Source organism: Sturnira hondurensis, unplaced genomic scaffold (assembly GCF_014824575.4).
Source record: "Sturnira hondurensis isolate 20B ecotype Veracruz unplaced genomic scaffold, ASM1482457v3 Scaffold0007406, whole genome shotgun sequence".
NCBI lineage: Eukaryota > Metazoa > Chordata > Mammalia > Chiroptera > Phyllostomidae > Sturnira > Sturnira hondurensis.
In genome coordinates this window covers 8,555,516-8,582,675 of record NW_028080037.1, presented here as the reverse complement: position 1 = coordinate 8,582,675, position 27,160 = coordinate 8,555,516, and the positions used below count along the sequence as shown (strand labels likewise).

The following is a 27,160-nucleotide window of genomic DNA, read 5'->3' as shown; positions in this document are numbered from 1 at the left end:
TTCTTATACACAGAGGTCCGTATGATGAAGTTGAGTTTGCAAATGAGGCACAGTAAGAGATCACCACCACCGCCACCAACAAAACACTCATAACAATACACTGTAATAAAAGTCCTACAAATGTGGTCTCCGTGGTAACTGATCTGATAACCAAAATGGCTGCTAAGTGACTGACGGCCAGGTAGCCCACGAGACCTCAACATGGACACGTGCTGGACGAAGGGATGATTCACGTCCCGGCCGGACGGCGCAGGGTGACTCAAGATTTCATCATACTGCTCAGAACGGCGCACCACTGCAAACTTATAAGTGGTTCATTTCTGGAATTTTCCATTTAATATTTTTGGATCACGACTGACTGCGGGTAACCGAGACAGTGAAAAGGGAAACCACGGGTGGGGGCAGCCTACGGCGCACCCAAACATGGAGCCTCCACTACGTGTCAGGGATGGCTGAGAACACCCCACCCGCACTGTCTGAATTTATTGTTCAGCTTGCCTCAAGTTTCCCCTAAAATTCTGAGAGGCAGACAGCAGTGCCTGTTTTACAGATGAGGCAACCGAGGCACGAAGTGGGGCGGTGCCTGGCCGGAGGCGACACAGATGGCAATAGCAGGGGGTGCAGACTGGGAATAACGGGGGTGCAGACTGGGACCTGCTTGCCTCTGCAGCCCCAGCTCAATTCCTGAACCTTTTTGGGCATGCTGAGAGTAGGGAAATTACGCAGTGGGCTCCCCGGGGCCAGATCCCAGTTCCAAGCCCCTTCCTTCTCCCCAGGGGCAGAGGAACATCTGGGGGAAACGTGAGCCGGGACAGCCCCACCCACAACAGCGAATGCCAAGGACAGAAAAGCTGCAGAGAGACCGCCCCAGCACAACTCCGGGCTCCCGGCTCAGGGAGAGGAGGTGAAGGGGCCACCTCCCAGGCCACCTCAGGGAGTCCAGCGGCCTCCCTAACCATTTAGCTGGGAAAGGGCAAAATAATCAGCACTCAGCTGGCTAATTACTCCCTGCAGCAGCCCAGATAGGGGTTGCCACTGCATTCCCACAGTGTGGCTGGGAAAGGCCGGGCTGGGGGGCCCTGAGAGCCAGGGACGGGGTCTCCCTGCCTTGTCCCATACAAATTCATACCAGCCACCTACAGATATCAGCTGTTTGTCTGAGAGTCACCGCCCACCTGGCAGGTGTCACTCTGCCTAAGCAGAGCACAGCAGACGTCATTCTTGGAGATGGTTAACAGTCACCTGGAAAAAGGCACATGCCAAAGTGTTCTCACTTCTGTGCTCTGGTTCCGACTGTGCCCTCTGCTGGCATGCCCTTTTGGCTTCGTTTTGCCTGGCTAACCGCCACCCACCCTTTAAAACTCGGTTCCAATGTCACCCTATCTAGGGAGACTTTGCTTGGGGCTGGGTGAGGCACTCGTCTGTTTTCCAAGAGGGCCCCGGAGTTACACTTCCCTACCTGCAGCCCCACAGGACTGGGAGCTCTGATCCCAAAAGCCCTGGGTCTGAGTAGCCACCATGCCTAGCAGGAGGCCTGGCACCCTGTTGTTGCCCAATAAATATTTGTAGAATATTCATATTCATATGACTTGATTGAATCATGTGACCTGAACCCAGTGACTCTGGGGCCTTGGTTTCTTCATGGATAGACTCCGAAGGTCTTTCTGGGTCTCACAGTCTGTGAACAAGAGGGCAGGGGTGTCATCCAGCTTCTGAGGGATTAGAGAGGCCTCTGAAATATTTGAAGTGGGATGATTTAATCATGGTGGGTTGGCCGCTGTCAAAGCCAGGCCTTGGGAGTTCCTTCAGCCTCGGCCCAGGGGGCTGGTGTATACATTCAAGTTCTCGCCACCTGAACAGAACTTAAGGGAGACTTTGGCTCCCTTAAGCCAGAAGGGGGCTTTGGAGCAATGCCGGCTCATCTCAGACCTCAGAGGCTATGGACTGACAGGCTGCCTCACAGCCTGAGTGGAAAGACTTCTTCCCTTGACTGGCATGTCTCCAACTTTCACACGTGTGTGAATCTGGTTAAAAGGCTGACTGACCCCTGACGCTGCTCCTTGGCGCGGAAGGAATGGACGTGCCCCCAACCTCTGTGCTTCCCGGTTCCTGGGGGAGGCTCCAGATGCCTGCCCAGGATGTTCAGTGACGGGCTGGGAAGTAGGGGCACCGGGAACAGCCACTGCCCCAGAGCTGCTGGTCCCGAGGATCCAGTGATTCTCAGAGAAGGGCAGGCCGTGAGGATGGGGCTGCCGCCCTAAGAGGGGTTGACTGCAGCTGGATGGAGCCGGGGCCAGCTCTCTCCACTGCGACCTTCGGTGAAAGGTATCATCTTTCAACCTGGAAAGTGATTTGCGAAGGCCCAGTGCTGGGGAGAGGAGGGTGGCAGGAGAGTTTAAATAGCAGCTGTGTTCCTAATTTCCCCAGGAGGAGGCCTGGCCGCCCCTCCCCCGTGCTGAGTGTTTGCCATTAAAAACAAACAGTATCATTTGGTTCAATATAAAATGAATTAAAGGAAATTAAACCGAGGGGGCCATGTGGCAAGCTTTGTCTCCCATTGTCTGAAGCAGTTTTTCATCTTCCCCAGTGGGGACCGACAGCTTGTGGGGTGTGGAACTGAGCAGACCTAGATAAATAAATAACTAACACAAACGTCCCCCGCCTGGCCCCCGCAACCCCAACCAGGCAGAAGCTGGGGTTTGGGAAATCCCAGGTGCTGCTCAGCCCCTGTCCCTTCTGTGTCCCTTGGTGGCAGAATGTAGCCTTTGAGAGTCTCCCAGGGAACAGAGTGAAGGAAAACAAAACAAAACAAAACAAAACATGATCAACAACACAAAATGATGTGCGGCCTGAGACAGAGGGGGGCAGGGTAGCAAAGCTGGACCAGAGGGCCTGGGAGATGAGGGCGTGTGGCAGGCTGGACTGGCGAGGAGTGATTCTGACTGTCCCTTGGCCAGAGTAGTTGCTGCTGCCGTGTGAGTTGGGGTGACCGGTCAGAAGGGAAGGGGTGGGGCAAGGTGGGCAGAGAGGACTGCATAGCAGTCCAGAGTAGGGGTCTGGAACTAGACTGCCGGAGTTCAAATCCCAGCCCTGCCACTTAGCAGTTGTGTGCCCCTGGCGAGTCTCTTACCCTCTCCGTGCCTCAGTTTCCTCATCTGCAAATCGGGGATAACAAGAGTGTCTACCTTGTGGGGCTGTTGTGAAGATTAAACTAGTTCACATCTATGAAGCACTGAAAACAGTACCAGACACTTTAGCTATTTGTTTTTACTCTATTATATTATCATAGACTATCTTTAATATTTTTATTATGGGTCTGTCGGCATCTGGAAGGCCTAGCTTCAGTCACAGCTCTGCCACAGACCTGCTGCGTGACCCTTGGTAAGGGAACACACCCCACAGGACCTGGGGTCCCTCAACTACAATCATTCAGGGGTGGAGTCTGCCCATGCCCCCCTGACGTCCACCCTAAAGTCAGCGCCCTGATTGCCACTCAGGTGCACTGGCTCCCGGCCCCCTAGCTCCCCATGTGGCAACTGTGACTAAGCAGTGGCCAAACACAATGGGAGCAATTTCTGGGAAGTCACCTACAAAGGGAGAGGAACACCCATGACAGCCAACGCACAAATCCTTAGTAAAACTGGGGCGCGCAGAACCCAGAAGTGATTCGAAAGGATAATACACCAGGATCGAGTGGGGCTTGTTCCAAGAATGCAAGGCTTAGTAGAAAACCTAGTAATGTGGCCATTCTTCGTATGAACGGCTCTAAGGAGAAAAAAAAGTCAAATGACTTTTGATCCAAGTCAACATCCATTTTTTCTTTTAAAAATTACAGTAAGTTGGACTAGATGGACATTTCCTGGGCCTCAGGCCCCACCCAGATCAACACCTTGTTTAGGGGGGGTTTGTGGTAGTTCATTGTTATGTGTCAATTTAGGGCACAGAATCTGATTTTGCAATTTATGTGTTGCTTTGAAGCTATTTTGTACATATGGTTAACATCTATAGACAACTGACTTTAAGTAAAGGAGATGATCCTTCATAATCTGGGTGGGCTTCATCCAATCCCCTGAGAGGCCACAGAGCTCTGCAGATGCCAGAATGGTCCATTTTCTCTGCAAAGAAGAACCGAAGTTAAGGTGTAGGCTTCCTCTTACACTCTGACATTAATTGGTAGTGGCTGCCTGGGTTGCGGTGTCATGAGAAGAATCTGGGTGAGGCAAAGCCATGATAGATTCGTGATGCCTGACACAGGCACAGGTTGGCAAATGGCAGCTTCCTAGGCTGTTTGCCACTTCAGACGTTGCACTTCTCCAGGGATTACTTTGTATACTTAGCTACCAACTGGAAGCAGAGCAAAGGAAAGGACAAATCGTAGGGATCGGTGGGATCACAGGAGGCCTTGCAGGCTTGTCTGCTGCCTTCGGGTGGAACTAAAAGTCAGCCTGGCCATTTCAAGTAGTCGAGTCCTTAAAACTGACATCTAGTGCAACTCGCTGCTGTTGGTGTCCAACAGAGCCTCCTGGCCAGATGTCTCCCCTTGGGGTCTTCCAGCTCCCAAAAGGTCTGCCACTGAAGACCGACTTCCCTCTTAGACACAGCGCTCCCGCAAAGCGCAAACTAGAAGGAATTAGGAGTGCAAACTCCAGATCCAGGTTAGTAAACTTACTCTTGGAGGGCCAGACGCTACATATCACAGGCTTTGTGGGTCACATAGACACCCACCTCTACTCAACTCAGCCCAGACAACATGTAAATGATGGGTGTGGCCGTGTTCTACTGCAGCTTCATCTGCCAGAACACGTGTCAGGTCCACAGGCCATCGTCGTTTGCCAGTCCCTGCCCTGGGTTCTGCAACACACGGTGCTCCTCAGTCCGAGGGGCCCACGGCGAGACGTTGGGGAAACGTCCAACAAAAACGTCACATGGCAAACAAGACGAACTTCCTGGCTGCAGGCCTTCTCAGAGCCTTTACTAAGCTACGTGCCAGGGGTGGCTCATGTGCCCAGCGTTCCCCGAAGGCATCTGTCCACAGGACACTTCTCAATAAAGTGCCCACTACCATGTTCGCAAGGCCCCCCCATCCTAGTTTGGTGAATGGTATTTTGTTCCATCGGATTCTGACTTTCTTGCTTGTTTGAAACTAGAAACGGAGAAACTGCCAACGGTCACCATCGCCTTTAGAATAGCAGTCATTAACCGATAGGCACTGGTGTTGTTTTAACAGGGTTATGAAGTCCTGACACTTCCCTTTTTAAAGACAGACCCCGGGGCTCAGTGAGGTTGCCCCAGGTCCCAGAGGCAGCAGGCACCAGAGCCGGAATTTGAACCTGTTAAATTTCAGAGTCTGTGCTCGTTCCGTGACCCCACAGCAGTGCCTCCAGGGAAAGATGATTTCTTGCTCGTCATTCTCACTGACTTGCTCTACAGTCTTTTCGGCCAGGACAGAGATGGAGGTAGTGTTTTTAAAGCATAAGGCACACTACCATTAGGTGAGACCAGGATTAGTATCTTTGCCGCAGGCTTTCTTTTCTGCTCCAGTGAAACTTCACAATGAGAAAAGGTCCAACAGCTTCGGCAGCAGCTGTAGACAGAGCTCCCGCCAGCCTGCCAGCCTGGCTTCGCTGCTCGGCAGCTGGGGGCCTTCCCCAGGTGACTGTGTCCTTGCCTGTAAAGTGGGGACAGCAGCAGCCCCTAACTCCTAGTATTGTCAATGGGAACACATGTGAAGATGCAAATAAAGTCCACTGCACGGTGGACACACAAACAGGAGAAATAGGAGCTGTGGTCTTCACTGTTATGTCTTAGGTCAAAAGAGATGGGTTCGGGTCTCAGCTTTGCCACCTGCAAGCCCTCGATGGACTGTGGACCCTCTCTGAGCCGAAATTTTATCTGTAAAGTAGATTTAAGCAAGCACAGCCATCTCCCTCACAGGGTCACTGTAATGATTTTTTTAAAGATTTGAGCTGCATCTGTGAATGAGCAGACATGTGTCCGCCCCTTGGAATTTATGGTCCAGTGAGAGATAATAACCCAGATAATTACAGAGTGAAGTGGTTAAGAGCTTGGGAAGAGAGGGCTGTAGGAAAATAAATGACGGGACTAACACTGCCTTAAGGCGGCGGTTTTCACCTGGTGTACTGCAAGAATATTTAAAACATGCAACACCAGACTACTCAGTCAGGGGCACTGACCCCTGTTCCTGTAGACTGTCAAATAAAAAATGACAACAGCCGACACAGCAACAGCCGCCCGGTGCGAATGAATCAAAATTATACCTTTTGTTTGGTCAGATCTGCAAAGACTAGAGAGTCTGTGTTTCGGTGAGCGGTGGCAGAGTCCTAGTCCTTAGTTAGTGCGGGCAGACAGAGGACGGCGGCTGAAACACGCTGCCTTCAGGAAACTGGCGGGAGCTGACATCTAGGTAAGCCGAGTCCAGTGGGACCACAGAATAAGTGGGTCCAGGGAGGCTAAATAACCCACAACTATCAAAATGTTCTTAGAGGCTCCCTGTATAAGAGCCCTCAATAGCCCTGGCCGCTGTGGCTCAGTTGGTTGGAGCACTGGCCCATAACTGAAGGGTTGTGGGTTTGATTCCCGGTCAGGGCACATGACTGGGTAGCGAGTTTGATCCTCAGTCCAGGTGTGTAAGGGAGGCAACCAATCGATGCTCCGCCCTTCCTTCCTCTCTCGCTAAAGCAATGAAAAAATGTCCTTGGGTGAAGATTAAAGAAAACCAAAACCTCGTACGTAATAAATCTAAACAGTTTCCACAATACAAAATGCAGCTGTCAACAAGCTGACTTGTGCAGACTGCACACTGTGCGTGCGACACTCAAATCCTGACACTGTTCTTTGATGCAGTGCGTTGTGCACCCCCCCCCAAATTTCCTACTTTACTCCCCAGAACGGTGACGATGATGTTATATCATAAAAAGAGTTTTGCTGATGTAATTAGGCTGACTCATCAGTGGGCTTTGAGCTCATCAAAAGAGGTTATCCCGGTGGATCTAATCCACACCACGAGCCCTTTAAGAGCAGAAGGGAAAGTCAGATAGAAAAGAAGCAGAGGCGGGACTCCAGGTGCTGTTTCTGGCTTGAAGACGAGAGAGACCATGCGAAGGGACCACAAAGTAGTCTCTGGAAGCTGTGAGTGACCCCTGGTGACAGCCAGCAAGCAAATGGGGCCCTCAATCCTACAGCTGCACAGAACCGAATTCTCCCCAAAACACCAGTGAGCCCCAAAACAGACCCTCCTCCAGAGCCTCCAGGTCGGAGCCCAGCCCGGTGGACACTTTGACCTTGACCTTGAGAGACCCAACACAGACAGCACAGTCATGCTCTGCTAGCTTCCGACCTGCAAAGCTGTGACTCCCGAATGGGTGTTTTTTAAGCTGATAAATTGGTGGTGATTTGCTAGGTAGCCACTGAAAACAAATACTCTGCTACTACATCACGTTACAGATGGAGAAACAAGAGCAAGCAGGTAACACGCAGGTCACACGCCTGGTAAATGCCAAAGTGCTTCTCAAACAGGGTGTGGACACAGGCCCTCCGGCTTCTGACCGTCATGCTGCTTCCTGTATGTTATGTGCCTGGAGCAGTCTCCAACCTAAATGGTTAAATAAAATTTAAAAAAAAAGCAAACTTGGAGCTGCCTTCGAATATTGCTGTGTGAATATATACAGATGAGTGGGAAGGACATATACATGCATTTACTTGCACAGCTGACCTTCGAACAAAATGAAGGTTAGGGTCACAGACCTCCTTGCACCATCGAAAATCCATGTATAACTCTGGACTCCCTGAAAACATAACTTCTAACAGCCTACCATGGACTGGAAACCTTACCGATAACATAAACAGTGGAAGTAACACATATTTTGTCTGTTACATGTATTACATACTATATTATTACAACAGAGTAGGTAAAGAAAACGTTACTAAGAAACTCGTAAGAAAAAGACACCTACTGTATTTATTGAAAAAAATCCACGTGTACGCGGACGCATGAGGTTCACACCAATGGTGTCCAGGGTCAGCTGTGTGCACAACTGCTGGGAACATATGCCGGGAAGCCACGCCTCCCAGGAGAGGAAGTGGGTGTCTGGGGGCAGGAAAGCGGGGGGCGGATCCTCCACCGCACACTGTTGGTGGAGTTTCGACTTCTGGACCTTGTGACTGTATAACCAATTACAAAAATAAAGTGTCTTCGACAAGCGGGGGGAATGGTAAAAAGCTAGGAGACTTCTGAATGGATGTCAGGGCACTTTCAAAAGAGCCCAGGACCGCAGGTAAGTGGTCCAAAGGTGTACTGGTTTTCTCAGGATGCTGTCACAGGGGGCTGCAGCCTGGGGGGCTGACGCAGACATGCATTCCACACAGTCCTGGAGGGTGGGAGTCTGAGGTCAAAGCAGAGTGGTATCTCCTGAAGCCTCTCTCCCTGGCTTGTTGATGGCCGTCTTCTCCCCTCGTGTCCCCCCATGGTCATCCCTCGTTGTATGTCTGTGTCCACATTTCCTCTTCTTACAAGGACACCAGCCATTAGATCAGGGCCCAAGCTAACAACTTCCTTTTAACTTAATCACCTCTTTATCGACTCTCTCCAAACACAGCATGGTGTGAGGTAACAGGGGCAACAGGCCTTCAATGTGTAAATTCTGACCCAGCACAATGGGGCTCACAACAGCAGGGGAGCTGAGCCAGGGCCGTAACACAAATGTTGGCCCCAGGGTGTCTCAACCTCCACACTGCCGACATTTGGGGCCAGTGGATCATTCTCAGCTCTGGGTGTGTGTGTGGGGGGGAGGGGGCGCCCTGCGTGTTGTAGGATGTTTAGCAGCATCCCTGGCCTTTGCCCACTAAACGCCAGTACAGCAACCCCTCCTGGCTGTGACAAACAAAAATGTCTCCAGGAATTGTCAAATGTCCCCGACACTGGGACCGCTGCTTTGGCCCCTGCTAGTCCCGCTGTGTGGAGTTGGGGAAGGGGCAGCTGGCCCTTCCAGAACTTCCAGAAGTTCTGTGCCTATATGCACAGAACGATGTGCGGCGAGAACCCCAGACCTGCGGAACCCAGAACCCTCCTGGCCTGGTGGGGAGAGGGAAATGCTTGACTCTGGGAGGGAAAAAGACATAATCAATGGGGTGCCACTAGAAGCTAGGATTTCGGAGGTGGGAAGGGCTCCCTTTTCCCTATTTTCATGGAAAAGACAGAAGGTTGGTCAAATGTTCCCTCTTTGGCAAAAACAATCCTCTTGTCTTGGATATAGCTAGTCCTAGTAACTCCCCAGCAACTAGACACCTGGCCGCCTCCCTTCTGATGACTTTAAGGGGATAAAAACAACCACTTTAGCCCATGAGGAAGCCGGGGGGCTCTGAAGAGTGAGGCCCCTTGTCCAAGACTACACAGGTAATAAGTTCAGGGGTCTGGATTTGAACCCAGTTTTGCTGGCCCATGTCGGGTATCCCTTCTCCTCCGCAATGCTGGAGTCTCCATTTCATAGTGACCCACCAGAAAGTTCTTCAAGAAATGCCTGCTTTTCTTTTTCTCCATCTGAGAAACGCACGGAATGACAGCTGCTTGCTACCTCTCCTCTTGGGAGGTTGAACCAACCTTGTCCCGAGAATGTTCTACAACAGCGCTGTCCAATGGAATGTTCTATGGTGGTGATGACCACGTTCTCTGTCTGAGCTGCCACTAGCCACATGTGGCTATCAAGCACGTGAAACACGGCTGGTATGACCAAGAACCGAACTTCCAATTTAATTAATTTAAACATAAATAGCCACAGCTGGCTTACGATCGTCATATTAAACAGAGCAGTTCTAGAACCCTGGTCCAAGACGACTTCATTTGAATAAAGGAAGGAACAATGTGGACAAGTCAAAACTTTAATTATCGCCACCATTTATAGCAAGAATTGGAGTGTATGATTCTGGGACAGGAGATGGGCCTTCTGAACTAGTTTGGGTTAGATGAGTATACAAACAAGTTTCATCTGCAGAGATGAAGGTGAGAGAATGAAGGCTGGACGGCACCTTACTTATTGCTACATTCCTAGGGTCCGGCCTCGTCAGGCCCTCGGGAACATCAGAGGCACTGAGGGTATAAAGGGAGCCAAGGAGAGCTCTAGGTGGTGGGGAAGCAGCAGGCTGGTTCGAACCCCTGGTGGATAATTAACACGAGGCTCCTCATTCAGCCCATCGTATCTATTGTGCGTTTCCTGGGAGTCGAGACAGACCGAATGGTCCTCGCTCTCAGGAGTCCATACTCCAGCAGGCGGCAGTGGGGAAACAAACACAAAACCCTCTGATCATCACAGACACTGGCACGTGCTGGAAAGGAAGTAAAATGGCGGAATGATAGTGCAGGTGGACGACGACCACTTTCAACAGGGTGCTGGAAGAGGGGACAGGGTCTCAGAGGAAATGACACAGGAACAAGCCTCCACTGATAGGTCGGAGTCGGCCGTGGGAACATAGGGAAGACTTCCCCAGACACAGGGAGCGGCAGAACAAGGGGCCTGAGAAGGAAGGTGCTGGTGCACTGGGGGTACCGCCAGGCGGCCACTGGCTGGTCCAGAGTGAGCAAGGGAGAGAGTCGTGGGTGACGAGGCTGGAGATGTGGGCGAGGGCCAGATCGGGCAGGGCCGAGATGTACGGGTTCTCAGTTATCTGGATTTATGATGACAAGTAGCCCGCCCTGGACACCCGGGCGGCGTCATGGTTGGCGCAGAGGTTGAAGATCAATGGTCACCATCGTTAACCCCACGCGCGTTTTGGCCAGCCAATGGCCACGGCTCTCCTGGGACGCCCGGGTGGCAGAGGATTCCGAACAGATCCTCGGTGTCGGAAGGCACGTGGGAATTGGCAGCTCACTCAGCCTCACACGTCGGGGACTGTGGGGCCATCGAGCAAACCCAAATGCCAGAAGCCCTTGCAGGATGATGGTTCTAATATTAAAAACCAACCCACCCTCTCAGCGGACGGCGTGGAGGCGCAGGACAGAGCATCTGTGCCGTGAGCCATTAGGCGTCCCTGACAGATGCGTGCTTCTCGCCCCACCCCCCAGCTGCAAATGAAGACCCGTCCTTTTCTTCGGCCCAGACAAGGATTGATGAGAATTCGGGAGAGCACTCAGACAGGCAAGGAAAGGCTGTGAACCTTTTCCAAGCCTGCAATTTATCTTGAGAAGACCATTCACCACACTTTCTACAGGCTGGATTAGGCTCTGACCTGGCACATTAATCTCGCCGAATAAAATAATAATCATCAGAAAAAGGGAGCTGGACAGTTGCCAAGGGGACATTAATAACTGTCGCCTACACCTCGGTGGTGCAGGGACAAGGTGCCGGGTCCCTCCCCCGCCCCCTCGCCCCCAGCAGTGCCCAGGTGAAGGAGAAGGAAGTGAGGTGGGTATGGCCTGAACTTGGGGAGATTTTGGACAGATGGTGCGTGGGAACTCCACTCCTCAGTCGGCCCTGTGGAACCTCCCTAACACGTCCGGGGAACTCAGAGGGGAGGGAGTGTGGTCCAGGAACTCAGAGCAGGGGGTCGGACTGCCTGAGTTCAAATCCCCCACTCAGCCACTTCCAAGCTGTGCGGCCTCGGGCTGCGTTCTCAGCCTCTCCCGGTGTTTGTTTTCTCCTCTGAAAAACGGGGATCAAAACTGCACTTGCCAGGAGGGCGGAATGGTGAAGCTGCTGTGGAACGCAGTTGGGTGGTTCCTCAAACAGTCGCCTTATGACCCAAAGTCAAACGGTCACCTTACGACCCAGAGAAATGACGTTCAGACAGACGCTTGTCCACAAGCGTTCAAAGCAACGTTATTCACAATAGCCCCAAAGTGGAAACAATGCAATGTCGACCCAGAGATGAATGAATACACAGCGGTGGTCTGGCCACATAATGGAATATCATTCAGCCACAGGAAGCGACGACACAGGCCACAGTTACGGGTGAACCTTGGAAACGTGATAATAAGAGGGGGGAGCCGGACACAGACGATCACGTAATGTAGGATTCCATTTATAGGAAGTGTCCAGAATAGGTAAATCCAGAGACAGAGAGCAGACTCGTGCTTTCTGGGGGCTGGGGGGAGGGGGGGGTGACTGCTCATGGGCACGAGGTTTCCTTCTGGGGCGATGAAAACGTCTTGGGATGGGACAGTGGTGTCGGTGCCGCGACTCTGTGAATGCAGTGAATGCCACCGAATTGCACGCTTTCCAATGATTACTCGTAAATTTCACGTGAATTTTATCTCGCTATGGAAACCTGCAACACTTGCCTTGTAAGACAGACGTCAGGAGGCAATGAGCTCCAGACCTCCTGGGCCAAACAAAGGGCCGACTCCCCATTTTAGCTGCGCCTAATGCTGTCAGTATTGTTACTACGAAGTGCGCAGCCTCTGGCAAGCTATTCAACTCAGCTTCTGCTCCGTGAAAAGAGATGTCAACAGCATCTACCCCCAGCTCCCAGAGCTGTTAAGATTGAATGAGCCAATGTCTCCAGTAGAAGGATTCTTGTCTACTTGGTTCACTGATGCATCCCCAGTGCCCAGAACAGTGCCTGGTACCTAAGACGGCGTTCAGCCAATACTCCTCAAACGAATGCCTAACACTGCACCTGGCTCCTGGTAATTGTTTAGCAATGTTTAGCTGCACTGATTACTATCAGTTTGGCTGCCAGGTTTCTTTGGTCCTTCCTAGCACGGGGAAGCAAGTACTACTTTGCCTTGTGGATTTCTGTGTCCTTGCGACAGAGACCTTTGAACACCTACCAAAACACAAGAGGTTTGAGCTGAGCAGCGAGAACAAAATAAGCTCTCACTGCTGTTACAAGAGGAGGTGGTGAAGAGTTAGTGTAGCTGACGAGACTGTCAATGCGTCCGTCCGTCCATCCATCCACCCACCCATATACCTATCCATCCATCCATCCAAAAATCCATCCATCCATCCATCATCCATCCATCCATCATCCATCCATCCACTTGCCTACCCATCCACCCAACTATAATACATACATACAACGCGCACTTCGGAGTACATATCAGATACTAGCGATCCATCAACAAACGAGCCAGATGCATCCATTTCCTGCTGTCACTGAGGTTACCCCCGAGCAGGGAAGGCAGACAACTAAACAAGCAATTACAGTCAGGGTGGCGAGGGCTGGAACAGGGGGAGGACAGGGCACTGGGGGAGTCCTTGGCAGGGGCACCGTCCCTAGCCTGAAGGGAAGATCCCTAGGAGGCTGTGATCTTCAGGAGCAGGAGTTAGTCAAGACACCAGTCAGGGACAGGGGCTTGGAGGCAGGAGGATCAGGGGTGCAGTGGGTGGGAGGCAGGGCCACACACCACCCACCTGGACGGCTGTAGAGGGGAGTTAGCATGCAGTGCCTCAGTTTTCTCATCTAGAAAATGGGGTAAGAAGAGCATCTACCACATATAGGATCAGTTAACGTATGCAAAGAAAAGGAAAAAGTAGGGTCTGGCTGGAGTACAAAGAACAGGGCGAGGGGGTAGGTGGGAGAGAGGGAGCAGAATAAACCGAAATGCCAGTGATGGGACCCGTGGGGAAGAGCTGGGAAGCCTCACCTGCCTCCTCTCCAGGCAGTGACCACCCCACCCCTCGATGCGCCCACATACAGTAAGTCTCCCTATTTTTCCCACATGTCTCAGGCCTCCCGTTGTCTCAGCCCAAGGGGGCACCAGGGGCCAGGGGAGCCTGTTGACACAGTTCACCCAGGTCAGCTTCCTGGACAGACAGCAGGTTGAGAAAGGTGGAGCGTGTATCCAGAAGAGCAGAGGGAAGGCATCTGGCACAATTGTTATCCCCACTTGACAGATGAGGGAACTGAGGCACAGAGAGGTTAAGCAACCTCTCTGAAGTCACACAGCTTGTTGGTACAGAGCTAGCAATCATAATTAACGCTTAGGAGTATTGCGAATCATTTAATGAGTATTTACTCTGTGCTGGGCATGGGGCAAAGCACTTTCTGTTTCCCACCAGCAATAGTTGTTATGAGGCTAATACTTGGGAAGAAGGTGCTATTATTCTCATCAGTTGACAGGTGAGGAAACTAAGACTCAGAGAGGCTTTGTCATCTGCACGAAGTCACACAGCTAGGAAGAGGCAGAGCATGTAGACATGAATGTAGACATGTCCAATGCCAAAGTCCGCATGCGTAACCTCAGGCCATGCTGCTTCCTGGTGTCAAGTCCCCGGGACCCACCTGGGACAGTATGAGCTCAAGGGCCAAATGATCACGACTACTGTGACCTTGGGAGGGCATGTGCGAGGCAGGACAGGGTTCTGTAGACCTGCTGTTTCCCCTTTTGTTTTCATCAGAGGAAATCTCGACAGCCTAGCACTTCGGTGCATTTGGATAAATCACAGGTGGAGGAGGGGTGTTGAAAGTGACATGTGTGGGGGGCGGGGGGGCAAAGTCGGACTCAGATTAACTTGGTGTGAAATAATAAGAAACATGCACATTGGCCTCCATCCTCTCTCCCAGCATCCGTATTTACAAGGACCGTTTGCTCTGATGTTTAGCCTCTGAGCCCAGTGCCCGACACAGAGCTCCTCAGACCCTTGCCATTCCCGGAGTGATGGGAGCATCTCACAGCGAACTCCTGAATCCTTCGGCATTTCCCAGAACTTCTTCTGTTCAAATGAGGGGGCTCTTAGTAGGCTCCTGGGTGGGGACTCGTCCCCAGAATGACAGTGCCATAAGCAGAAGCTTGGGACTTCCAGCCACATCACCGGAGAGTGGAGGGGGAGGGACACAGAGTTACTAATTGATCATGTCTACCTGAGGGAACCCCCTGCAAATACCAATAGTGTGGGGTTCAGAGAGGTCTGGGTTGGTGAACATGTCTACAGGCTGAGAGGGAGGTGCGCCCCAGCTCCATGGGGACAGAGCTCCCTCCCAGGCCTTGTCCTCTGTCCCTCTTCATGTGGCTGTGCCTGTGACCTTTATCACATTCTTTATTAGGAATAATGACCACACATTGAATAACGCCCTAACAAAGCCTCTGAAGCACTGTCACACGAAGATGGAGAGAGGAACACAGCCCTGCCTGTGCCCTGACTTGAACTTAACAGAGCCCATTTTGGAGTCTGACCTCCAGAACTGTAAGATACCAAATCGATGTTGCTTTCAGCCACTGAAGTGAAGTCTGTATGTAAAAGACAGGTATAATGTGCAGTCTACAATACAAATACATTGCCTACAAAACAAAGATTATATTTTTAATATTTATATGTTGAATATATATAAAAGAATAATTAACAAACTGATAAATGTAAGTGCGTGTGTCCCTGGGTTCTGTGAGCTGTTCCAGCAGATGAATGAAAGAAGAACACAGAAGGCCGTTTTCCTCTGCACCTGGACGGACAGACAATTCCAAACCAGCTCTTCCACCAACCAGACCCTAAGCTTTCTGAAGCTGAAAAGACAGCTGTTTTCACAGCAAGAAAAACAGGAGTCTCCAGAGGTTGTTTAGTCCACCTGCCTCTGCCCAGACTCCCTGCTTTGGGTATTGGAGCAGAAGCACTGGCAAGACTTACCTCCCAAAGGTGCTGTGTCCCAGCCCTGCTCAGTCCTCTGAATCACAGTGGTTATCCTCACACAAGACCCCTTCAACCCTACACACGCCTGCAGGCCTTCCCCTCTAGTACAATGCAAGAAATCATTGCCATCACTACCTATGCTGTGTCCAGAGCAGACATCACTAGTCAACCACGGAGTTCTTCCCCTCTGAGCCTTGGTTCCCTTTACAAGACACGCTCCCGAAGCCAGAAAGCATCAAAACCTATGAGGGCCATCATTCCCTGAGAGAAACAGAACCAAGGCACGTCGACATGGCTTTTCTCCTTTTTCAGGTGAAAACTGAATCAAAGTCAGCTTTGAACAATGAAATTAGAGAAAAAATAAACTTGGAGTGGAGGTGTCACAGGCAGGTGACAGCTAAGATTGCCAAGCTCAGCTTCAAGGAATCATAAGAGGTGAGTGACAGCATCTGCTAGCTCGGGCTCCGCTCCTTTGCTACCATGACATCAGCTCCGCTCACGCGCACTCCTCCTCCAGAAGGTGCCCTGAATTCCCTGTATGTGTGATGGGGGCTGCCTGGTGGCCGCCGCCAGTGCCTACCTTGGACTTGACGGCCAGGATGATCTTGGGCAGGGCCACGACGAGGCACTTGAGGGCGATAGTGATGTACTTCAGTACGAAGTCTGCGATGCCCACGATCCACAGCAGGTCGAAGAAGTCCAGGGTCTCCAGGTTGGGCTTTAGAAATATGAGGCTGTGGGGAGGATTTGGAGAGTGAGGACTCTTCCTTCCGCTCCCCGGCCCTCCACAGCTCTTTCCACTCACTCTGGGAGCCTTATAAATACGACCTGTACAAAGAGCACTGAACTGGGAGTCTGCCATCTGTGTCCCGTTTACAAATCTGCTAGTAACTTGCTGTGTGACCTTAGGGGGGTATCTTAACCTCTCTGAACCTCAGTTCCTTTGAGGGTTAAACGATGAGATTGGCCTGGAGTATCATTAGTTAAGGTCCCTTCCAGTTTTATGGGTCTATAACAGGCTTCACGAGAGGAAGCAGAAGAAAGGAAGAAGGCCAACATTACGAAGGATGGGGAGAGAAGAAGAGGAAAACTAGGTGCCTGACGCCACACTGAGCTCTTCACTCCCTGTATCTCGTTGTCCTGCACAGAGGGCTTATCCTTTACCTGTTAAACCAGGCACTGAGGCTGGGAGAAGTAAGTAGCCTAAGGCCACACTGCATGCTAACGGGCATTTGTATCAGACAAACTTGATTTTGAAGCCAGGCTTCTTCATTTATTGGACCCTGGGCAAATACTGTTATCTCCATAAACCTCAGGGTTCTCATCAATAAAATAGGAATCATGCCTTCTTTCATAGCATCACCAGTGGGCTTCAAAGAGAGAATGGCCACACGACAGATCTGCCAGCAGCCAATGTGATGATGATAACAGCCACTCTACAAGGCCAGCACTGCTATGCACCCCATTTTGCAGATGAGGAAACTGAGGCACAGCAAGGTAAAGTAACAGGCACAAAGTCCCACAAATACGAAGGGATGGAGGCAGATTGCAACCCAGGCGTCCTGGCTGCAGGTAATGCTCTCAGTTCTCACCATGGCGGTGCCACTCGGGGTGTGTAAGCCCACTCTGTCCTTCGTGTACAGCTAAGTTACCTTCACGCCCAATTTCTGCACTTACCTCGCTGGAGCCTGGCAACAGACATCTCAAGCTGACCACAGGTGGAGTAGCACTGCTCCCCGCCACCTCGGAGGGTGTGTGCGCTGCACTCTTGATGTGCCTGACTCACTTCGGCTTCCCAAAGACTCCACAAAGTAGGAGCTAAGGTCCTCCCATTCTGAGCTGGGGAAACTGGGGCGCTAAGAGGGGCGTTGCCTGCCCAAGGTGTCTCAGGTGGAACCGGGAGTGGGGATTGGAACCCACACCCCCTCTGCTCTGGCTCCCTCCCGTTTCTTCCCACCAGGTTAGAGGCTCTGAGCAAAGGGCAGACCATGTCCTATCTGCCCCTGGATAAGCACGCAGCCCAGAGCAAACGCCTTCTCGATGCACCACGCAGTGGTTCCCCCCTTACCCACCGTTTCGCTTTCTGCGTTTCAGTTATCAGTGGTTAACCATGGGGAAGTTCCAGAAAGAAACAACTCCTAAGTTTTGAACTGCACGCCATTCTGAGTAGCGCGATGAAGTCCTAGGCCGCCTCTCTCTGTCCCACCTGGGAAGCGAATCATCCCTTGTCCAGCACTTCCCCACTGTATGTGCTACCTGCCCATCCCTAGTCTCGGTTAGATCGACTGTTGGGACCTTGCAGTGCTTGTGTTCAAGTAACCCTCATTTTACTGGAACTGAGGCACAGAGAGGTTAAGCAACCTCTCCAAAGTCACACAGCTTGTTGGTTACCCTCACGTAATGGCCCCAAAGAGCAAGAAGCGTGGCGCTGCCAATTCAGATACACCACAGAGAAGCCGTAAACTCGGTCACAGGCATGCACGTATGGAAAAAACAGTGTATACAAGGGTTGGTGCTATCTGTGGCTTCAGGCATCCACCTGGGGTCTTGGAACAGAGCCCCTGAGGACAAGGGGGGATGACTATACCCTGCTGGGCTGCTGGAAAGAGGTACGAAACTGAGGTCTCTTTAGTAGAGTATCCTAGGAATGAACTGGTCTCTTTTTTCACTTTTATTTTTAAAAGCCTATTTCTACTTATAAGAAAAACCTTTAAAGAGCTAGTGTAGGGCAACATCAATGAAAACAATCTGTTTCGGCGATTTCTCACAACACCGTCTGGGTCTCCCCACACCCAGGCCCTGTGTTGGTGGGATTCTTTGCATCCGAGTTTGAGTGGTGGTTTCTGTTACGGTGCAGGGAGAGGCTGGCAGCCCCGAGCCCCCTTCGCCGCCTCTGCTCTGTCCGTCCCGGCGGACACCTCGGGTTGGCTGGTTGACTTCCACCCCTTGATGCTTCTGTGACCACAAGCAAAGAAGATCTGCCTCCCCCTTTCTACTTTATCCAGGAGACACCAGCTGGTGATAAACTCACTGATCTGAGCTTTAGTTAATCGTGTCAGTATTTCTTCTGTTTTGCACTGTGCTAGTGTTTTGTTTTGGGTTTTTTTTGGCGTTTGGAGGAGACAGTGCAAAATGTCCCTCCACAGATTAATCACTAAGTCCACTTATTTATAATGCAGGTCTGTGAACTTTAACACATGGATCTATTTTATTGTTGGTTGTGCTCCTTAAGAGGCACTAGCACCCATCGGTATAGTAGTTCATCACACAAGAACAATATTATGATGTGATGAGGTCCAGCTCAACTGTGTCCTGGCTCACCCAGGACGTTCCACACATTGTCACATTTGGCCTCCCGAATAATGAGCCCATTCAGGTGGGTAAGGCAAGATGAACTGGGTCCCGGTTTCACAAGTGAGGAAACTCGGGGGCATCTCACAGGGGTTCCGTGACTTGCCACAGGGCACAAGGCTGGGAAGGGGCAGGACTAAGACTTTCTGATGTTGGCCATCAGACGGCAAATCCTGGGAAGATTCAGTCTTGCTGTTGAGAGCTACCTACCGGCACTAAGTCAGCCTCAGTTTCCTCACCTGCGAAATGGGGACAGAGACACGCTGCTGGAAGGACAAGAGGACGGAGTAGCCGTGGGTGTCTCTGGACCACTGGCATCCACGAGGGAGGGGGCTCAGCCCCTCTCCGTCCTCCTCTCTCTCTCTGTGTCTGACTCCGTCCTGGTCTGGTGGGGCACGGTGGGCTGGGCCTGTGTTCACGATCGGGCCCAGAGAACGACCCAAATTCACCTAAGATTCTGGGAAACTCCACCTTCGAGTGCCTCCACCAGGGTCTTGCAATTCCAGGCCAGACAACAAACCCGGTGTGTGGGATGTGTGTGGATGCCCTGGCGCTTACTCCCCAAACTGCTTGTGTGGGGTGGCCCCAGAATGCGGTGAACTGGCTCGCTCCTTACAGTCCATTTTCGGAAGAGATATACACAATCCGAAACCTGGCTCGAGTTTCAACCTCATCCTGCAGGCCGTCGCCCCCCAGCCACTATGTGGCCGCCAGAAAATTACACGTGGGGCTGGCGTTGAATTTCCACTAACGAGCTCCAATGTAGGCATGAGTGCTCGTGGTACCAGGGTGGGGTCTGAAGGTCACAGCATGACGCAGAGTTGGTGACTGCTCTCCAGTGAAGGGTTGCATATTCCAAGCCCACCCACGTCCCCCACTTTCCCACAGGGGGCAGCCTCCCCTGCTCACCTGTTGTACAGCTGCTGGGAATTGAACGTATAGAGCACGTACAGGGTGTTTCCCGCTAGAAAGGCCAAGATCCACAAGATGACCAGCACCGACCTCTTCTCCTGCAGACAAAGAGCAAGGGGCCTATGGGGACGCTGCCACACCAAAGGTGGACCTGGCAGGACATCCCAGAATGTTTTCTGATAAGTGACAATGTTTCCCCTTCTCCAAGGTTTGGAGGAAGCAGGGCGACAGGAAGGGCACCGGCATCGGCCCTTCCTGCTGGAACCCGGGGGAGGGTTACAGAAAAGGGGACCGAAAAGTGGCAATCTGCTTGGAGAATTACCTGGAAAGGCAAGAGAGCCAGGCGGTTAGCAGCACAGACGTTGGAGCTGGAAGCCCAAGTTCAAGTCCTCGGTCTACCACCCGGCGACTATCCAGCCCTGGATGAGTTACTGAAACTTTTCATGTCCCTTTCCTCATCTGTAAAATGGGTCTATATCGTATCTCTCTTATAGAGTTGGGAGAACCACTGTACACAAACGCCCAAAACAGTGCCTGACATGCAGGAAACGGGAGTTCACACTTACAGGTAAGAACCGAAGCACAGAGTAGTTAAGTACCTCTTGCCCAGGGGCACATGTTTTAAGCCTCTGTGCCCTCACTTACAATGAGGGCTTCATGAAGAATGAAGTAAAATTCACAAATGCCCACATTCGGTCTGGTACAGGCTCATACTTCAGGCTCACTAAATGGACCTATGGTACTTTTCAGACCTTACAACCCAGTAGCCGATTCACAGCTACAAACTGGAAATTCCTGCTCTCACTTTTGCTGGCCTTGGCCTTGGGGCTGCTGCCCTGGACCCACTGTTCAACGCAAGGCGCCACACTTACAGGGTTAAATTCAAAGGCATGCACTTGGCCCTCAAAGCCCCAGCCCCACTTCTCTCCCTCCAGCCTCCTTCCTGTCTGGGCCTGAGGAACACAAGCCTTGGTCTGCTGTTTCCCAGAAGCCTCTCAGCCCGAGAGCGATCCCCGGAAATTTCTGGAGGAGGCGCCGGGCTGGCGTGTCCCTGCCTGTGTACCCAGGGAGACATACGTAGACCCCCATCCTGCTGATTTTCAAAAGCTCGTCTCTTCCTGGACCAGGGCGGCTGCCTTGCTGGAATAGGATGAGATCATATCTTTCCCAGTGTAACCTTCCCCGTGGTTTCAGTAAATGCTCCGTCTCCAGACGCAGCTCAGCGCCCCACGCACCCTTATGGCGCATATTTCCAGAGTAGACAGAATAAATGCATCTCCATCCACCCATTATTCCAGGAGCGGTCAAGGTTAACGACCCCAGAAACCACCTCCAACCAACCAACTGCTCTTATCAATGTGATTAATCCACTCGGCAGCCCTTTTCACCCGATAAATAATGGATTCCAGTTGAGTCCTCTGCAAATCCAAACCAAAGGTGGAAGAGAAAGAGGGAATTAGCATTGCCCCAAGAAGCCAGACTCTGGGGGACAGAGCAGGTAGTTCTGCAGTACTTGGCTGAGATTCCTAAACTTACGAAGAGTCACAGGCACCCTCTTTCACAGAAAGTTTGTGCAGATGGGCAAAGCATCACCTGTGGCTTCACTCCCTAAGTTTCAAGGACCCCCTAAAAGCTTGTCCGTGGATGCAGGTATTGTTTTACCCCCTAAAATTCCAGTCAAGGCACCATCTGGATGTTACTGCACTTGAGAGACAGCCAGCCCCCGGAGGCGCCCATCATGGTGTCCACCAACCTGCTGTGCAAAAAGCAACAGACAGCCGTTTGCATGAAGACGACACTAAGGGTCAGGGAGAACCTCTGGCTCCATGCCCGACTCTGGACGTCAATGCGCTTGTGTTACAAGGAAGCTGAGCTGCCCTCCGGGCCACATGGCAGCCCAGGTGCTTTTGAGAAAGCAGATGGTCCCAGTCAGGGGGCCACACGCACAGCACAAAGCACAGGCCTGTTAAAAACAGCTCGATGAAATGTCACCAACGTGCCAGGCACTGTGCTGAACACCTTCTCTGCATTATCTCATTTCATCCTCTCTACTGGTGTAAGAAGTTGGTGTGAATAGTTCCTTTTCCAGAGGGGGCACCTGAGGCTCAGGTGACCAAGGAAACCTACGAACTTGTAGGTGGGGGGAGCTGGAATTTGAACCTGGGGTGAGCACAGCCTAGGGGTCAGTGCCTGGGTTCGCATCTTGACACCACCACTGGCACGGGCTATGGGACCTCAGGAAAGGAATTTAATGTCCCTGAGTTGCCGTTTGCCATTGGGAAAATGAAGTAGGAATGACGGCCTCCCCTCACCACCCACCAGGTTGCTGGGACAAATCTTCAAGATGAGCTCTGTGACGGCCCAGCACTGCGCTGGGCATTCAGGAAGACAGTGGTGAAGCTGTCCCAGCCGTGCCGGTGGGATGGCCTTAACTGTGAGGATGCGTCGGAAGTCAGCTAAGTGGTTGAATGCCAGGTGGCTAAAGGCACTGGGCTGGGAGGACCCTGCAGGTAGAAGGGCTCGGAAGAAGGATGGCACATCGAGGGATCTGCCCAGGGGTGGCAGCAGAATGGTCCCCCAAAGATGCTTCCATCCCAATCCCTGTGACCCGTGAGTACGTTAGATCACGTGGCAAAGGCTGCAGCTGCAACTACAGTTGCGAATCAGCGGCTCTGGAGATGGGGAGCGACCGTGGATTATCCAGGTGGACCTGATATCATCACAGAGGTCCCCAAATGTGGAAGAGGGACAGAGGAGGATAGTCAAAGGGGGGGGTGTGACTACGGGAAGATGGTCACACAGATGCACCGGCTCAAAGAGGAGGAAGGGGCCGGGGGCCAAAGAATGTGGGTGACCTTCAGAACCTGGAAGAGGCAAGGAAACAGATCCTCCACTAGACTGTCCCACCGGAACACAGAGCTGGCGAGACCTTGCTCTTCGTGTAGAGAGACCCGTTCCACATTTCTGATCAACGGCACTGTGAAACAGCCCACCGATGCTGTTTTAAGCCACTCAGTTCGTGACTATCTGTCTAACTCACCAGGTGACTCACCTTCAGAGAGACCTGTTCTCGGAGTGTGGAGTTGGCGTAGGCGAAGGTGGTGGCCATCCCGATGCACACGGCAATGCCTGCGGGACAGAGGAGGGCCAACACCACCACTTAGACACCTCAGACCTGGCCCCAGCTTACTGGGGACGGTGAGCAACATTCAGCAGACACACCCCTGGCCCTCTTGGGGTTGACAGACTAACCTCAGAAGAGAGAAAATCTCACTTCTGGGAAATTTGGGCTGCCATGTAAATCAATGCCCCCCTTCCCTACCCCCCTGGCCGGAGCCACTCTGAGCACAGGCCCTTGACGTGGGGAAGGGATAGAGGCCACTCTCCAGTACTGCACTGAACTGGGTTAGGAGCATGGGCTGTGCAGTGTGGTAAGACCTGGGTTCAAATCCCGGCTCTGCCACCTCCTCTCTGTGTGAGCTCAGGCTAGTCCCTGCACCTCTCTGAGCCCCACTTTCCTCATCTAGAAAGCGGACAGAATAATAGCAGTTCTCACCTCCTGGAGGGATGAAGCTTACAGAGCGCCCTTCCTCCATGTCTAGCAGGTAGTAAATGGTACCTGTTGTTATTCCTACTTTCAGAAAGAATCTGAGGGGTGTTATTTGTGACAAATTTATTTGATGTTAAAGGGGGAAAAAACTCCTGCTGACAGAAAACCCATGATCCTGGCAGATGGAAGAACAGAACTGAATTTTATTCGAATTCCTTCAGTTGCCACTGTTCGCCAAGCTGCAATCTTGGAACTCTCCCAGGACAGGGCTTTGCGAGTCCTGCCGTCCGTAGCCTGTAGATGGGATTCTGCTCTCACACGGGGCACTCAGCTTCTCAGGCTCAGCGTCTGCTTTTACTTTTTTAACAGTACGTGTGCTCCCGGTGTTTTTCTGGGTCTACTTTGTCAGAGACACCTTTCTCCACTGGACGCATATAAAATAAAAACTAGTGACCCCACAACTCTTTCTTCTATTTCCCCCTTGGGTTACCAAACAAATACACCAGCCTGCCAAGGGAAAAAGAAAACAACCCTACTTGAGAATAAAATGAAGGTTGTGAGTTTGCTGGAATTCCACATACAAGGGGAACAGACAGGCTTCCATTTCTAGGAATGGAGAAGAAGGGGTTGCCATGGTAGCGCCCCAACAGGGAAGGTGGGGGGTGAGCGTCAGCCAGGACTCGCCAGAAAGGGGCAAAGAAGACACAGAGCACAGCTTTCCCTCCTCTGCATACTGTCTTTGGGACACCACAGGTCACAATATCATCTGTATCACCGTCACTCCTACAGGGCCAGAACGACGCCCCAAACTCTCCAGGGGTACAGCAACACCCTGGTAAGGAACAACGAGAATAACAGCAGTGGTCCAGAGACCACTTTCTGAGTGTGAAGTGCATGTCAGGTTCTAGGCTAATCATTCTATGAATCGTTACCTTACTTCCTAATAATACCAACAACACGGAGCATCTGCTGAGCATTCGCTCTGTGCCAGGCTCTCTGTTATGTATTTTACGTGCATTAATAATGACTATAATGAACATATCACCTCCAGCTGCTTAAAATGATCCTAAGTGCTCTTTGCACATATGAGGTCATTCAACCTCACTGCAATCTCACGAAGAATGTCTCACAATAATCCTCATTGCACGGATGAGGAACAGAGAGGTCAACTCTTGTATCCAGCATCACACAGCTAAGAAGGGGCAGAGCCTGGGCTCAGACCCCAGCAGTCTGAACTCCTAAGTTACTGTGCTCTGCTCCTTCGCACCCACCAACCAGCCGAGGAAGCTTCTATCACAACCCGCATGGGGCAGGTGAGGAAGCCAAAGCTCCGAGGCGAGGGACTTTCCTGAGGTCACATAGCCAGCCCGTTGGGATTTGAACCCAGGTCTAAGAATCCCACACTCTTTTTTCTTTTGTAATCCTCACCTGAGGATACCTTATTGACTTTAGAGAGAGGACAAGGGAGGGAGTGAAACATTGCCGCGAGAGAGAAACATCGATTGGCTGCAACCCCTCCCACACCCCCAAGAGGGGACCAAACCTGCAACCCAGGCATGTGCCCTGACTGGGAGTTGAACCCACGAACCTTTGGTTTATGGGACGATGCTCCAACCAAACCATACTGGCCAGGGCCAGAATCCCATCCTCTTAACCACTCTGCATGGTGAGGGCCTCTGCTGCCTTCCCCTGGCATTTGGGACAGACAGCCCCCTACCCAGCAGCTGAAGCCCCCGTGTCCCCGGGACTCACCGAGCTTATGCTGGAAGCACAGCTTGGCCAGGAGGATCAGGATGAAAGGCAGCCCTTTCTGGAGCCAGCAGACCACGGCTTTCAGCTCGGACAGGGCAGGGGCGGGGGTGCCCGGCTGCTCATCGCCCCCATCATCTGAGTGCGCCCGGTGGTCCCCACCCACGTGCTGCAGCAGTGAGCTCCCACGGTGGCTGCCATGGTGGAAGTGGTGGTGGGGTTGGCGGTGGTGGTAGGTGCTCCCCTCGCCCCTGCCTCCGCCTTCCTCCCTGGATGCTGGCATCTGGATGAACACGTCCCCTCCGCTGGCAGAGGCCCCCAGCACCAGGCTGGATGGGAATGGGGTAGCAGGAAGGCTGCTGGCTGGGAGGCCAGAGAGGCTGGAGAACAGCACTGGTGGGGAGGCCGCTTCTGCCTTCAGACTCTCAAAGACGCCCCCTTCATCCACGCTGGCCTCGGAGCTGAGTGCTTGGCTGCGATTTCTGGGCCAGAAAGGAAGAGAAAGCCCCACCAGGTCAGGCAGCTGGAAAGACAGTCATTCAGTGGAGATTGGGGGACAAACAGCAGTATGAATAATGTTGTGTTAGCTGACCTGTGTCTCCCCACAAACCCCCACGCTGAAGCCCTGACCCCCGGAACCTCAGGCTATGACAGTATGTGGAGGCAGAGTCTTCGCAGAGGTGACTAAGTGAAAATGAGGTCATGAGGGCTGGCCCTGATCCAAGCTGACCGGTGTCCTTGCAGGAGGAGATCTGGATGCTGACACACACAGAAGGAAAAGGGTGTGAGGACACGGGGATGGGGGTGGGGGGGGGGAGATGGCCATCCACGAGCCAAAGAAAGAGGCCTCAGAGGAAACTACCCTGCTGATACCTTGGCCTCCTTGACCTTGAACTTCCAGCTTCCAGGACTGTGAGAAAATACATTTCTGTGGTTTAAGTAAGGCCCCCAGGCTGCTATCCCACCAACAGGGGTTCCCATTCTAAACTCCTTCTCCAGGCCTCAGATAAACCCTGCCGACTGAGAGTGACGGCCTTCCCAGCTTACAGATAAAGAAACCGAGGCTCGGAGAGACACACTTGCCAGACACCCTGGGTCACCTCCCCCCAAATGCCAGTCTCCTCGTGTGCCCCTCTCTCACTACCCAAGGGCTTCCGCCTGCAGGGCCTTTGCACGGGCTGGCCCCTTCACTGGATGTCACCCTTACACTGCCCCACCTCAGCACCTGCGCTCACCCCTCAGATTTCGGCTGGAGGGGTGAGCACCTATTCCTTGGTGGCACCTGCTCTGCCTTCAGATAGTGACAGTCTCCTCACTCCTAGTTCTCACTGCCTCCCAACCTCAGCTGCACGGGACTGAGCGCGTCACCGTTCACTGCTTACCTGTGGCTCTCAACCCCAGCTGCTCGGTATAATCACGCAGGGGAGCTTTCGAAAAATACAGGTGCCCAGGACCCAGCACTGAGCAATTGATCCAAAGTCTTTTGGGGGTGGGGCCTGGCATCTCTATGTCTTCAGAGCCCCCTGGCGACTCTAACGTGTAGTGAACACTACTTTAAATTGGGCCCTGTGCCATGAAGTCCAAGGTCATGAGTGTTTGTCCCCATTGTCTACCTCTCTTCCCCAGCACAATGCACCTGGCATGTATACGGGACATGCTCAAGAAGCAGTGTTCGAAAGAATGATGAATGAATGAACAAGCATATCAAAGGCTCTGAGAAGGCCTGCAACTGAAAAATTCACGCTTGCTTTAACCTAGTGTTTCAGCACGGAATATTTTTCAGTGGAAACCCTATTACTGTCTCAGAGAACACCTGTGAAATCCAGCAGGGGAAATGCCAGGCTGCAGGAGTCTCAGGGGTAGTTGTTCTGGCTTCACAGACTTGACCTCAGGGTAAGTTATCACAAACCTGCTACAAGGGAGGGAACTTGAAGGCAGCCACCTATCCCTCTACCACCTGGCCCACCCCTGCCACCTCCCAAATCCCGGGAACTGTGTGGTCCTACTCCCTTGCGTTTGGCTT

General features: G+C 52.2%; 1 protein-coding gene across 4 annotated transcripts in view; it reads right to left on the bottom strand.

The window, feature by feature from the left end:
- The window catches only part of RNFT2 (ring finger protein, transmembrane 2), a 60,158-nt gene that overhangs the window by 28,453 nt on the left and 4,545 nt on the right, over positions 1-27,160 (bottom strand). For all 4 annotated transcript variants that reach the window (XM_037052188.1, XM_037052185.1, XM_037052187.1 and 1 more), the window contains 4 exons: positions 25,141-25,619; positions 22,891-22,967; positions 19,836-19,936; positions 16,156-16,309 (listed from right to left, as the gene is read on the bottom strand). In XM_037052188.1, coding sequence (XP_036908083.1) covers positions 16,156-16,309; positions 19,836-19,936; positions 22,891-22,967; positions 25,141-25,619 — 811 coding nt within the window. The remainder of the gene's footprint in view (positions 1-16,155; positions 16,310-19,835; positions 19,937-22,890; positions 22,968-25,140; positions 25,620-27,160) is intronic.